Source organism: Carassius carassius, chromosome 19 (assembly GCF_963082965.1).
Source record: "Carassius carassius chromosome 19, fCarCar2.1, whole genome shotgun sequence".
In the NCBI taxonomy this organism is placed as follows: domain Eukaryota; kingdom Metazoa; phylum Chordata; class Actinopteri; order Cypriniformes; family Cyprinidae; genus Carassius; species Carassius carassius.
The window spans coordinates 24,909,246-24,924,127 of record NC_081773.1 but is presented as its reverse complement, the minus strand read 5'-3'; the positions used below and the strand labels follow the sequence as shown (position 1 = coordinate 24,924,127).

At 35.0% G+C, this 14,882-nt stretch overlaps 1 protein-coding gene across 5 annotated transcripts in view; it reads left to right on the top strand.

Moving 5' to 3' along the window:
- The window catches only part of LOC132095450 (glutaminase kidney isoform, mitochondrial-like), a 42,053-nt gene that overhangs the window by 1,285 nt on the left and 25,886 nt on the right, over positions 1 to 14,882 (top strand). For 4 of the 5 annotated variants that reach the window (XM_059500448.1, XM_059500447.1, XM_059500451.1 and 1 more), the window contains exons 2-6: positions 9,126 to 9,222; positions 9,558 to 9,679; positions 13,019 to 13,148; positions 13,242 to 13,321; positions 14,413 to 14,576. In XM_059500448.1, the coding sequence (XP_059356431.1) occupies positions 9,126 to 9,222; positions 9,558 to 9,679; positions 13,019 to 13,148; positions 13,242 to 13,321; positions 14,413 to 14,576 (593 nt within the window). The remainder of the gene's footprint in view (positions 1 to 9,125; positions 9,223 to 9,557; positions 9,680 to 13,018; positions 13,149 to 13,241; positions 13,322 to 14,412; positions 14,577 to 14,882) is intronic. The other variant, XM_059500449.1, reaches the window with a different exon arrangement.

Sequence of the window (14,882 nt, the reverse complement as noted above, 5' to 3'; positions counted from 1 at the left end):
CATAAAAAAAAAAAAAAACAATTTACAGGCAACCAGAATCTAACTTGACTTCAAAGAACTCTTGAAAGTATAATAATCCTTAGGGTTGGAGATTGACATTAATTTCACAAATCTATTTTATTCTGATTTGCATAGCTCTTATTCGATTGTAACTTTATATTCGTTCGGATACATCTAAACATACCTTCATTAATGTTTCCTTAACAGTTCATTAATGTTTATTTAATGCTAATAAAGAGGAAAAGATTCATGCATGCATCCACCACATTAAAGGGATTCTCCACCCTAAAATGAAAAATTTGTCATTAATCACTTACCCCTGTGTCGTTCCAAACTCGTAAAAGCTTTGTTCGTCTTCGGAACACAATTTAAGATATTTTGGATGAAAACCTGTAGGATGTCCCATATACTGCCAAGTAAATAACAGTGTCAAGGTTCAGAAAAGGTATGAAAAGTCATCGTCAGAATACTCCATCTGCCATCAGACGTGCTGTGTTTCTACGTGTATTTAGCTTTGATTTGAAATAAGATCGCGCATCCTTGTGGCGCGGCTGCCAAGTAAATAACAATCTGGGAAGCGAAGGGAGTAACCCTTCAAAGAGCATCAAAATTACATATATTGATAAAATTGTCAATTTAAAAGCTGGCATTTCTTTAAATGCAAGAAGGCACAATGCATATTGTTTATTGCATGCGAGGCGTGCTACAAATAATGTTTAGTCTAGTTTTTTTTCAGGAATTAACAGAAAGCATTAAAGACTAAAAATGGAATTTAAGAATATTGGTTAATCAAAATGAAGATTAAAAATAATTAATCAATATTATCAGCCCGGCCCTAGTTAGTGTGAATGGGACTTTAGTTTCCAGAATATGGGCGTAACAATTATGAATGTGTTCCGTACATTATTGAATATCTTAACTTATGTAGGCTACTCCTGTTTTTATACAGAAGCTTGGTAAAAGTCATACTGAGGTGAGGTTTTAATGATTAAATTAGTTTTTTCTGGAATCTTAGTAGTTATGTAGATTACAAAAAACATATTAATTAATGCATAATAAGACTTGTATTTTGAGTCACTGAGATGAATCAAAATGAAATGACTATTATTGCTTACTTTATGGAGGTTGGAGATGGGAATGGCGGCGGTGGTGGCTCTTATCAGCTGCTAGATTATGACACTCCGGCTGTGGAATGTCAATAATGCACTTCCGCAAACAGACAGAGAGCACATGGGGAGATCATTAAAACTGTTTTCAGTGCAGCAGTTTTCTCCATATTTATAGATCTATATATGAAAGTTTCAAAAAATCCTCCCTTGCTGTATAAGCAATCCTTTCCTCACGCTCTTCTGTTTGCTCACGGCTCACACGGTGTGCGTGACTCATTGCTCGTCTGTCCATATGGATTATTCATAAGATGACGCAGAAGGCCCGTGCTGTCCCTGAAGAGAGACTTTAATCGAGAGCTTGATCATCTTCTCATGAATGCCACTCTGTCTCAAGATGGGCAATACAACATCCATTTTCCAGACAGAATGTCAAATTAAAAGTAATTTTCTGCTAGATTTGTGAGAATTTCTGCCCTCCTCCTTATAGATGACTTTTACTTTCTGTTAATGAAACGCTGGGCATTTGTTCACCTGGCATAAATAAACTGATGATGCATAATCCTGTTTAGTAACATGTTGCACTCCTCCAGCAGATTACACAATTAAAAGTGCTGTAAGGTCGTAATGGAGTGAGGTTTTTGAATGGCTGATAATGATATCAAGAGAGAAGAATGATCATTTGAGAATGTAATCATGATGTAATACCTCCATATCCTCATCATGGCCTTGCAGTGTTTATTCTTCTCATTAAATGGCTTTATACATGCAATGAGAAGCTGCGATCTGACACATCGTCCAGTTTGAAGCAATAACTTCTGGATTCTTATGGAAATTAGATATTGCTTCTTGTGTTGTCATGGTGATATTCTGCTCAAAGGTGAGGAGAGGTGAATGATGAGCTGCTGATGTTCTGGGTGAATGCGAGGACACAGGCTGCTGGATTGTTCGTGAAGCCGATCACAGACACCAGACACATGCGGTTACAGACTCTGAGCTTCACACCAGTGCTGTTTCCTTGACAACTAGACTAACAGGTTATCATGAAAGTGTGAAAGCGAGGTTTGTTGAGGAATTGCTCTGATATAGTTTCTATTTAATGACTAGAACTGATTTAAAATGATCAAAAGAGGACGTTACTTTCATTTGCAAACTGTTTTGTTCATCGGATTATGCAGAAATAGGCTATGCATTACTGAATGGTGGTATTGTATGTGCTATTAGAAATGATGTTCTTCATACTGCACATCACTATTTTCAGCAAGGCCATTCTGAAGGTCATTCACATTTCTCTTATTGATCCGTGGGATGTCAGTTCATCTCTTGGGGATCCCAGAAGGCTTTTCTGCGCTCCGTCTCTAATGGATTGGCTCTTGTGGATTGATCTATTTAGTAGAGCACTCTGTCATTATTTTTCAGCACTTAGCTGTTTTTTTATTTTTATCCCACTCAATTATGTTCCATCTTGATTGGTGTTGTGGCTGTATTACTAGTGAGCATGAATGCTACAGACTCTGAGAAGCATTAGAGTCTAGTAAGACTCTATCAAAATCTAGTAAGATAGACCGAAAGTGTAATTAGTGGGTTTTAAGTGGACTAAACTGAAACATCACGTTTTAAAAATGTCAAGCTCCAAAAATGTAAAAATGGACCACATATGCACAGATGATCCATATGATGCATTTAGAAAATATAAAGGGTGAGTGTATCAATCATCAAATGAAAAATATTTTTCTTATTATTTGTGTTATTATTTGTGTTATTATATTATTTATTATTTCGTATTATTTATAATTGTATTTTTTACTATTTTTGTATATGTAGTAAAGTCTTGTAGGCACTTGCTGCTTGTTGCTGCAGTAGACATTAAGGCAGCTCACTAGGTTTTAGATCACAACCGTTAAAAGAACCCCATTCATCAATAATCAGTCATTTTTAATGACAATGCAACACGTGCAATTGTTAAACTGCAGTCTCCATGTGTAACATGATGCATGGCTCTTTCAGAATGACACAAGCCAACTATCTCCATGAGGCTGAAATAACTGAAATGTTTTCAGTGAAAATATCAAGCATTGAGGGGTTATATCTGTTCACCCTGAGGCCCAAAACATACAGTATGTCATGTGTACCAGAAGTATGTCATCTGTGCTCTTGATCACTAAAGTACACTTTTATCAGGCATTTAACTGAAACTCTGTGTCTAACTGTTACTTTACTGGTGGAATTATGATCATTTGTTGTTTGTTGATTCACTGCTGACAACTAACCTCCTGTCATATGAATTAAATAGGTGCACTCAGACTTTCTCCGACAGTTCAGCTAATTGTGTCTAAGACGACGGAGTGTAAAAAATGGACTGATTGTCTGGCATGTCAGTAGAAACTAATCCCTCAATCTCAAAAGTCAGTAAACAAATTGCTGGGATTTTCTTGCCAAAAGTGAACAAACATAAATAATTGAAACCTGCATTTAAAGCTATTATGTGACAGGTTGATCCTGTCAGCCTTTGCTGTCAGGCAGGCAGGTGCAGTAAAGTTATGTGACACCAGAAACCTGAAGAGACTGTTCTCCTGAGAGCACGTGGTACAGAGGTGCATGCTTTCTCGCCCCTAGGGCCCCATAGAGGTGTAACAGAAGTTTCCACAGTCTTCTAGAGCTTCACATTGCATTTGGCACAGGACTGTAACGTTGCAATTTTTTTAATGATAAACGCAGGAAACAAGTAAAATAAATGTCTATATTTGTTTAGCAGATGCCTGACACTGGTTAAAATCTGACAGTAAAGACATTTGTAATATTAGAAATGATTTAGATTTTAAATAAATGCTATTCTTTTGAACTTTCTATTGAACAAAGAATCATAAAAAATTACTATGATTTTCAAGAAATATTAAGCGTGCGATACATACTGTTTTCAACATTGATAATAATCAGTGTATTTTAATGATTTCTGAAGAACATGGTTTTCTGAAGAAGATTACTGCAGGAAATAATTTCAGCCAAAGTACACACAAATTTTAATGCGAGAAGAATTAAAAAATAAATGTGCTCCACTATTATCTGTTTATATTAATTAACAATTATATTAACCTATTATTAAAATATTTCAATTCATGAAAAATGGCACTTTTAAATGATGAAATGGACTGTTAAATTAGAAATTTGAACTGATTCACTTAAGCTTCAGTTTAAATTGATTTACAGAACTGAATCAGACCTGTTAACAAACTTACCAACTTTCATCCGTGCTACTGAGATGCTTTTAAACATTTCTGTTTTAAATATATTTCTGGCTTTTTATATTTCTGGAACTAGTCAAGTAAAAAAAAGAAAATTAGAAAATTGTCAGATTTATTGTCGAATGTCCGATTTATTGTTGAATATCCGAATAAAATAGTCTTTATAAAATTCACAATGTTGCATTTTATATTTCTACCAAAATCATTGTGAATATAGTGAATAATGGATATATCACCCAGATTTACGGTGTTGCAAGTATTTAGTTATGTAAATGTTTAGTAAAGAAATCTCAGTGCTAAATTCTGGCCTCACCTACAGAGTGTGTCTCTGTATCCAGAATTCCTATTTCCACTTGGCACATGGTTTAGAGCAGCATACCGCTGTGTCAGCAGCAGAAAATGTAGATTACAGTCTGTCCTATCCAGATCCCCCACCAAGAACAAACTCTTGACCAAAAAACTACACTGGCCGATCTTTTTAGTTTTCACTGAGAGCTGTCAGCTGAAGATAATTTAGACAGCAGCTTATATGTTTCTGCATCTGTTAAAAGTGAGTTTTTTAAACCAAGTGTGAAGGAAGGTGTTTTGTAACAAAGTATATCCTAGTAACCAGCTTGGTAGTTCAGCCCAAAATGAAAACCTTCATTATGTCTCACTGTCAGAGATTATGATGAATTCACTGCAAGACCTTCTGCTTTAGAATCTTTGAATTGTGGGCCAAAAGGGAACTTGTAGTTTGTAAAGTATCTATCTTTCTTGAGCGAGTTCATGAACAGGAAGAACAGAAGACATATATAGCATCAAGTGTCCATTAATTCCACTGGGAGGTTTGACAAACTTACCCTGAAGGTCATCGTCTCATCTATGATCAATAAACAACTGTTAAGTTTGCACAATGTGCGGTATACAGAATCGACTGCCATGTGACCTGACCAGTGGTGCAATAAAAAACAGTTAGTTAGCAAGATAGTGAATATATATTTTCAGTTTCACATGCCTCATCTATGGAGATACTTCCTCTCCTGTGTGTCTCAAATGAGCCAAATGCATGGTCAGTTATAGTGTCCAATCCACTTCTCATTTTTCCTAGTAAATGATGGCCTTTATGCCTGGAACGGCTGTCGTGTGAGCATGTATCCGGTAGACTTTGGTGGTACGGATGCAAGTTTTGGCTGATTCCTTTAACCCATCACTGACCATTTATTAACTGGTAACAAACTTTAAATCAGACACCGCACCCAACATAAGTGATATAGGCTAAAGATGTAGAATTGTCAACAGAGGCAAAATCTGTTTCATCATCCTACTTAATGCGTTATATGATCACACTTCACTTGAAACGTGAATGAAATATAAAGTGTTTAATCTTTGTTTGCAACAATCTGCATCAGACTATGCCATCTTCTTGGATAAAATGGTTCCAGATGGTGGATTTTTGTTGTTGTACATTTCATATTTTCTGATCTTCCTATTCTGATCTTTATATTTTCTGAATAAGATGATAGAATGTAGATTAATTGTATATTTTCTGTACTTAAACACATCGATTTAACAGGTAGTTGTTTGTAGTTAAAAAAAAAAATTATAATAATTGTGCTGCCATAAGAAAATTCCACAATCCCTGCTGTCAGGTCACAGTGTCTGCACAGCCTGTGGTTTTTGGTTAGGTGTTGGGCCCTGTCTTCTGTGAGCCGTCAGTGGTGTGTGAATAGGCATGCAATGTTTGTTTTATTAAGTCTGCAGGAGGGCGATGAGGCTCTCTGACAATCCCATTATCACACACACACTGCAGAGATGGAGAAACAAGTGATGAAAGAAGAAGAGATTGGACCAGAGTCAGACAGATGCACTGTTTTAAACACCAAAGACCTTTGCTGCTAAATAGATCCCATAGGTCCAGCACCGATGATTCATCCATTTCTCTTTTCAGGGAGCTTTGGCTTTCATTAGACAGATCTAGAGACCTGATTCTGCTGCAAGCTGATACTGCAATTCTGATGAGCACACAATTGATTTTTTTGTCAAGTAACGCAGGTTGTTGACTATTTACTTTAAGTGACCTCACTTCAAATGAAATGAAATGTATTTTTGTTCAGCCCTGTGTCTGCGTAGTATAGATGCTGAATCAGTTTAATTGTAAAAACAGATAGTTGGGGTTTTTGCATAATGACTTGTTGAGCTGTCTGTGGGCTACATTGTCAGATCTTTCTGTTTGTGAATTTTTTTAAGTCATTTTCATGCATTTAGTGTTCTCTTATTGGAATATTTTGGATGCATTTTGTGGCAAAATATCAATCAGAGCAGAACATAGTGTCAGCTCATCTGTCATTTTGTAGGTTTAGGCAGTAAAAATTTAAATACTTTACAAACTGAAAGCAAATATTTTTGGCATCATGGGATTAGTATGATAATCTGATAATGTGATAGGTTATATCAGATATTTTTTTGTTTTGATGTAACGATCACGTAGAGCAGGTTAACCCTGTATTCTGAAAAGAAAGACTGAAAAATATCATATGTAGTCATAACTATCAGTAAAGTGCTGTCAACGTAACCAGTAGTTCAACTAAAAGAAAATAGTCCCAACAAAGAAAGGATGATTAACTAATTAAACAGATTTTACTGAATAATTCCTAATAAGTTGTTTAATCTATCAGTATTTTTTTCTTTATTCATTCTTTCCTGACTGAGGGACGAGTTAAAATGAAAATCCTTTCTTTTTTTCTTTTCTTTTTTGATGTAGCAGCTTAAGCAACAGTACATTATTTCAAAACAGATGTAGTTCACCTTGATTGATTGTAGTAAATAATACAAAATATTAAATAATATTTATAACAATAATCATTTTCACAATTCGGGGGAGGTCCGGTATATATTTAATCAAACTCCATACTAAATAATTTCAAGTGTTTGTTCTTGGTCTATCATGGAGACTGTGGGAAATGGTCCACTGGTTTCCGATGTGGAAAATATATTTTAGAGAGATTAAAATAACATTTACATTTCCATCCACAAGGGAAGGGTCTTTTGTTTTATACTTCCACAAAGCCTGGCCGTAATGGCTTCCCAAAACCCACACTGTGTCCAACATTTGGTGTCCCCGTCTTCAGTATGTGCTTTCTGTTTTGGTGTAATAAAAATCTGAAGGCACTTCCACCCAAACTCCCGCCATATGTGAGAGTTACTACATTTCCCCTGGAATTTACTTACATCAATCCACTTCTCATTCAATATATAAAAAACTTATTTTTCCCATTTTTCTTTAATGAAATGAAATGAATATTTAATGCATTATACAATCATGAAAGATTTTTGATTGTTTGATCAGTTTTTAAGTTTGTCATAATTGATTTGACTGATCTGTTTATTGTATGTTTCTCATTGATTCTGCATGTTTTTCTCTCCCTCATTGCTCTGTCTGCTGTTTGTTTGTGTGTAAGTATGATTTGAATTGTCACTTCCAGTCTTTCACCTCTATCAATCCTTTCTCAACAAATTCCCTCTCTATGTTTCATATTCCTCACAAATTATCCCAAACGATCAAAATCACCTTTTTGTGCCATTCCCATGACACCCTTAGATGTGTATTTAAATAATAAAAAAAAGCATTCAAATGAAACCTAATCAAATGATCTCTAGGAAAATGAACAGAGCAAATGTAAGTCAAGTTTGGTAAAGGATTCTGAGGTTCTGGAAATGTTGGTGGTGTGATGTGTTGGGACTTCTGGGAAGGTGGGGCTGTTGGTGCTCTGTGAGAGGATGTTTTGGCAGGCTGCTGGGAACTACAGTCCTGGCCAGACTGTGTGTTGTGGCTCAGTGCCACAGCAGCTTATGTAGAGCTCCATTAGACTCAAAGCCTTCTAAATGTGATAATGCAATAGCTATGTTCGGTCAGCTCTTAATAGACCCTGGCAAGAGTGAATCTACACTCATGTATTGTGCAACTGCTAATGCGTGTTTTCATCACAGAAGACCTGGAACATGATGTCAGCGTAGTTAAGATATTTTAATGAAAACAAATGACCATTTTATTTTTTCGCAGTGTAACAATTTAAAACCCAAATATATATTTACCCATTACATATTTGTAATAATTGTTGAAAACATTTTACTTTTATAGTCTTTCTATACCAAAGTGTAACTAATGCCTACCATTATTATTATTATTATTATAAATAATAATAATTATTTTATTTATTTTTAATTATTTAATTATTTAATAATTATTGATTAGTTTGTTATTATTTTTGAATTGTTAATACATTCCTTTCATTACAAATTATTCCTATAGTTAATAATAGGCTTATTTTTATCAATGCTATAATTCAATGATCATTCAAATTGTTTAATAAAACATATAAATATATAAATGTAATTATATGATCTAAATAAAAATGTTATGTAATAATAATATATGAGTTATATAAATGGCATTCATCAAGCCCAATGTCCTGTCCCAAATTTCTGTAAAAATAAAAAAAAATAAAAAATGTCAGCACAAGAATTAAGTAATTTCATGGGCTCTTTAACTCTTCACTGACTCACTCTTTTTCTGTTAATCGTTGTTGCATGGTTATATTTTCTAACATTAACCCCAACTAATTAAATTCCTTTTATGGTTTCTTAGTATATTTGAACACATGACATTAAAATACACTCCAGGCTGATCTAATATGTCTTTTCTTGTTGCTGTAGATTGTGGTATATTTTATCATGGTACAGTAGAAGTCATTGATTAAGGTCAGATCACTCAATGCACTTTTCTCTCTTGTTCCAGGAGAAGGAAGGCTGGCATCATGCCCAGCTTGGAAGACCTGCTGTTTTACAGTATTGCTGAAGGCCAGGAAAGGATCCCAGCTCACAAATTCATTACCGTGAGTGACAGCACACCCCTTACACACATTTGTATTTGAAGGACGGATATTATTGGCTGTACCTTGTTTTGTGTTCATAGGTCATCGTTCTTTGCAATAGTATGACCAAAGGGTCAGTGCATATAATTACGGTTGTGTTGTTGCACCACTAAACGGGGGAAACAGACTCATGTTTTATTACACCAAGGCCATTTTATCAAACTTCACCAACAAAGGAAGTGAAATCCCCTTATAAGAGTGTTGGGATTGATGATAGTAATGAGTAATGCCATAGACAGTTAGCTGTTAACCGTTATTTGAGCTCATGGAAATATCTTGTTTACATATGCATTCAGGCACTGAAGGCCACTGGACTTCGAACAGGAGATCCACGTCTAAAGGAATGTATGGACATGTTGAAGGTCACCCTCAAATCCACATCAGATGGTGTAATGCTGGACCGACACCTGTTCAAAAAGTAAGTTGACACTGTTTTTAATGGGCCGTAGTATATTTATGGTTTCCTCAGACATGGATGCATATTATTATGCATACTACAAACTGTGTACTTAAAAGCTGCACTTATTATTCTTATAACTATAATAACCCCGAAGGCAATTACCCTGGTAAATCAAGGTGAGAATTTCTTAATCTGTCAGATAAAATAAGAGGAGAGAAGAAATGTGTATTTTCTCATACACGTTTAGAAACCACACATACAGTATATGATTGTATATATTATGATATATAATAGCACTTTGTGTCTTATTTATGAGCAAACTCTGACAATCTGCTCCCTCTAGCTGTGTCACTCCTCAGACGTTATCCATAATACCTGCCTCTATACACCAGCCTGATAGATGTCTGTTTTTCAGCTTCTCTGCTGTTGGTGCTGTGTTTACGGCCCGGTCGATCCGACTGACACTGACAGCTTCATTACAACCTGAAGAGATGGGTGCTGTGCTGTCAGCTTGAAGAGGCTTGATAGATTATACTCAGCTTGCATGACAGAGCCATAAAGAGATGTTTGGGAATGAATACTACTACTGGCATCATTTAACAATTTTAAACAAAGAATTAAAGAATCAAACAATCAAACAGCACTTTTGATGAAAATCATGACCATTCACAAATTTAAATAATGTATGGAAACTTTTTTCCAACTTTCTGTCATGGGATAATCAGATGTGATATGATCTAGGAAAACCCAACACATGGTGAAATTTTACCTTTTTTATGTTTTGATACCATATGAAAGCTGAGTTCAAGCTCTTTTCATTTTGTCCATAGCTTGAACGTAACAACAGTTGGCTGATAGCTATGGTTTTCCGGAATGGCATTTTGAGAAAAAAATGTTTAAAGTGGGACGGGTTTCACTTTCACTTCTACTTTGCTGTCTGTCATCAGCGCTATACTGCATCATTACACGAACAGACTAACATTATCCTGAAGAGGACAGTTTTCTGTTGTTTACTGCATCATGATGGGCATAGTCTCTGAACTTTTGATCACCCCTTGTATGTTTGGATAGCACGAATAGTGTACCTTGTATTTAGAAAAGCGAGCCCAGCGCACCTGTGTGCATGTAACAGACTGTCATCGGACTCCTCCTCTTTAGTATCATCATCATCCGATCCTTCATCTCTGGATGTGAAATAGTCCATTATAACATCTTTTAGGGCACTGAAATAACCACTGAGACAAGCAAGATCGTCTAAGTGAACAGCTTCAGACTGCGTCGTTTATCTCACAATATTAATAAGTAAATCAATTTTAATTGCGGGTGGGAAATGTGCGTTGATACACCATTATTATATATGTCACATGATTTATTTTGATAGGTTAACTGTTTCTGTGGTGTTAAGAGAAAGCACTTCTGCAGCATTTTTTTAACATGAGAGAAAGACAAGTCTTTTCTGCTTGCTGCAATAAATCGCCATTTTTCTGCATTAAACAAGTGAATTTTGCCAAAATATTTTCAGAGATGATAGACAAGATGTTATAGATTAATAATTGAATGAAACCCCTAATTTTGACAAAAAAATTTACATACAACCTATTTTTAGAATTTCCTGAAAACGTCCCAGTGTGACATCCGACAGGTTTTCCCAGATCGCATCGCATATAAATAAGGTAGTTGTGGCTTTTTATGACACAGTTGTAGCGTTATTCTTCACAATTCTTTATATCTTTACATATTTTATCAGGTCAGAATTGTAAAAAAAAAAAAAAAAAAAAAAAAAAAAAAAACGTTGAAATGACCTTTTTTTTTTTATTATGTGGTGGAAAAAACCAGAAGTAAACTCTGAATTTAAAGAAAAAACTGAATTGTTATATGTAAAGTAAGTTTAATTTTAAGTGTGTGTTGTCCAATCAAAAGTAGATGCTTTCATATTTTTAAATCTAATATTCTGTAAAAATGTCTTTGTTCTGTCAAATAATGAATTGTGAAAAAATTTCAAAATATGTGCTTTTTTACTTTTGCTTTGGAAATGGAAAAGGTCAAGTTAGGTTGATTGCATTGTGGGATATATATATATATATATATATATATATATACGTATATACGTGTGTGTATATACTGTATATACGTATATATATATATATATATATATATATATAAAATCGTTTATATATTTATTCATTTAGCAGACGCTTTTATCCAAAGCAACTTACAGATGAGGACAGTGGAAGCAATCAAAAACAACAAAAAGAGCAATGATATTTAAGTGCTATAACAAGTCTCTGTTAGGTTAACACAGTACACATAGCATGGGATTTTAAATAATATAATAAAAAGAAAACAGGTAGAATAGAAAAAGAATAAAGCACGCTAGTGTTAGAGGTTTGTACATACACACACACACACACACACACACATATATATATATATATATATATATATATATATATATATATATATATATATACATATATATATATATATACATAATATATAATATTGTTTTTGCAAAAGTCTTTCAGGTCATCTATCCATACAGCACACAGTATAGGTACTTACTGCAGAAATAGTAGCAAGCTTGTATGCTATTCCAAACACATCGGCTCCTTTTTAGCTTCCCTGCCCTATAGACAGCAAGTAATATATTACCTTTTGAAAATTCACATCCACATAAATCTGCACAGCAGCACTGTGCACAGCTGCTTTGAGATTCTCTGGCCGTTCAGGGACCTTCATAAAGCAACTGGACCAATATTTCAGACACAACCACAAGAGAGGTCTGGGTTTATGATATCTGTGGATGCTTTACTTCCCTCTGCTTTATAGTGGAAGCTCTGCGAAACCAGCCATGGCTTCCTCTCTCACACCATAGATGTTTTGATAGTTTAAAAAAAATCTTACATTTTTCAGTGGGAAATGTTCAATGGAACAGATCCAGTCTCTTGCTCTTTTACCTTCAATCAATGCGAAAATGAAGATTTTGGTTCGTGAGGGAGTGTAAAAGATTTTTTAAAGAGAATAAAATGTCAGTGTTTCTGTATTTATATGTGCTGCTTTGATTCTTGAGGGCTGCAATTAATACAAAATAGAAACGTGTTGCATTTTAAACACTTTTCGCCCTAGAGTGCATACTTAAAAAAAAAAAAAAAAAAAATACTCTTTACAACTAAACAGCATGATTGAGCCACTTTATGCAGGTAATAGGTCTTATAGTCAAGCTAATAGTGGAGTTAACTTTTATCTCTGATATTTGTCACATAATTAGACGAAACAGAGACATACTTTCTACCACAAATTATGAGAAACCAACTAGTAGGTATTAATTCATCAGCTCTGCCCTCTTTGTTTCTCCAGGTGTGTCCAAAGCAACATTGTTCTCCTAACACAGGCCTTCCGGAAGAAATTTGTAATCCCTGATTTCCAGCCTTTTGCCTCCAATATTGATGCACTTTATGAGAAGGCCAGAAATCTCTCCGGCGGGCTGGTAAGATGAGAGAAACACAAATAATAACTCTTAGTGATTCTTTTCAACTTGACACAACCATTGTTTCTGATCACTTATTTCTTTTGCTCACAGGTTGCTGACTACATTCCCCAACTTGCCAAATTCAGCCCAGATCTGTGGGCCGTTTCCCTGTGCACAGTCGATGGACAAAGGTATGAATCCTACACCTTCATTTACTGACAACTACTTATTTTAGCTTGAGATTAGCTTCATCTATGGAGAGGATCATTGACTAGTTTCACTGCATTTGTTCCTTAGGTTTAGCTTCATGTCAAAGTGTTAAGGTTTTCATATTTCAACAACCTTTGGTGATCATTTTGGGTATTTATTAACCAGACCACTTGAATTGCGCTACCACTGACCATTCACTATATGTACATTATGACAAGTACCGGAAATACTTCATGTATTTTATGTTTTAAAACAATCAGATAAAGTGGCAGCTAATCTTGAAGTTGAATAAACACTCCACGTATCTCCTGGACTAGTCAACCAGTGCAGATAAAATGTGCTAATGTTAATCTTCTTATTTGAGAATCATTGATAAGAGGACTATAAACTCACAGTCATTAATGTTTCCCTCAATACTTAGACCCATGATGTGTCATGGTACATCCTTTGATCTCTGATAATTAGGACATACTAAGATATAATCTGTATGCTTTTACCCCATGCTATAGGATTTGTTGTAAAGATACACAGGGTGCCCACTATGTTCATTCACTAGTTACACAGTAACTGTCAGAGCCTTGAACTATTGACAAAAAATGATGGAATAACATTAGTCATTTTACTTTGTATTTACATTTTTACTTTTACTTTCTTTAAAAAAAGAACCAGATTAAGTGAATTAACTCTGATAGCTCCATTTTAGCAAATTTGCATCAGTTGTGTAAAGTTATTTAAAAATCCTTTTATCTATTTACATATAAAAAATTTTTGTCTATTTCATTTGTACATTTTTTTTGCTGAATTTGAAAAATAGAAATCTATGTTCAAAAGCAACTCATACTTTAAAATGTTTTTTTAAAGCAAAATTATAATTTACATCTTTAAAAAAAAATTGCATATAAATATACAGCATGATCACTGTCCATTGACACAACTGTTAATTTGGATTACATTTAGAAAAAGCAATTATCGTTTATTTGAAGAATTTAGAGATGAAAAGAGCAGTTTATAAAGGTCAGCGCAACTGGAGAAAATGTCTCTAGTTCTGATCTCTGTTTACTCTTTTGCACAGACACACAGTGGGTGACACTAAAGTGCCATTTTGCCTGCAGTCGTGCGTGAAGCCGCTCAAGTACGCTATTGCCGTGCATGACCACGGCACTGAAAATGTGCACCGATTCATTGGGAAAGAGCCCAGCGGCTTACGCTTCAACAAGCTCTTCCTGGATGAGGATGGTAAGGATTAGTGATGTGTCGTTCGTGAACGAATCGTTCTTTTTGAACGAATCTTTTAGGTGAAGGAATCGTTCTCGTTCACGTAATCCACTGACTCGTACTTCTCGTTCACTGAAGTTCCTCCCTTCACAGCAGCGCGGCGCTATAAGCAGCGCATGCGCAGCTCAGTGAACCGGGTAACAACCATTTCATCCTGTCAAAGAATTACTCAACCTCGAGCCAATAGCCTTCGAGTATGAGATGTGACAGAATATGTGATTTGTTGAATGTAGTGAACGAATACGCCCTTAATGAACGAGTTTCAGA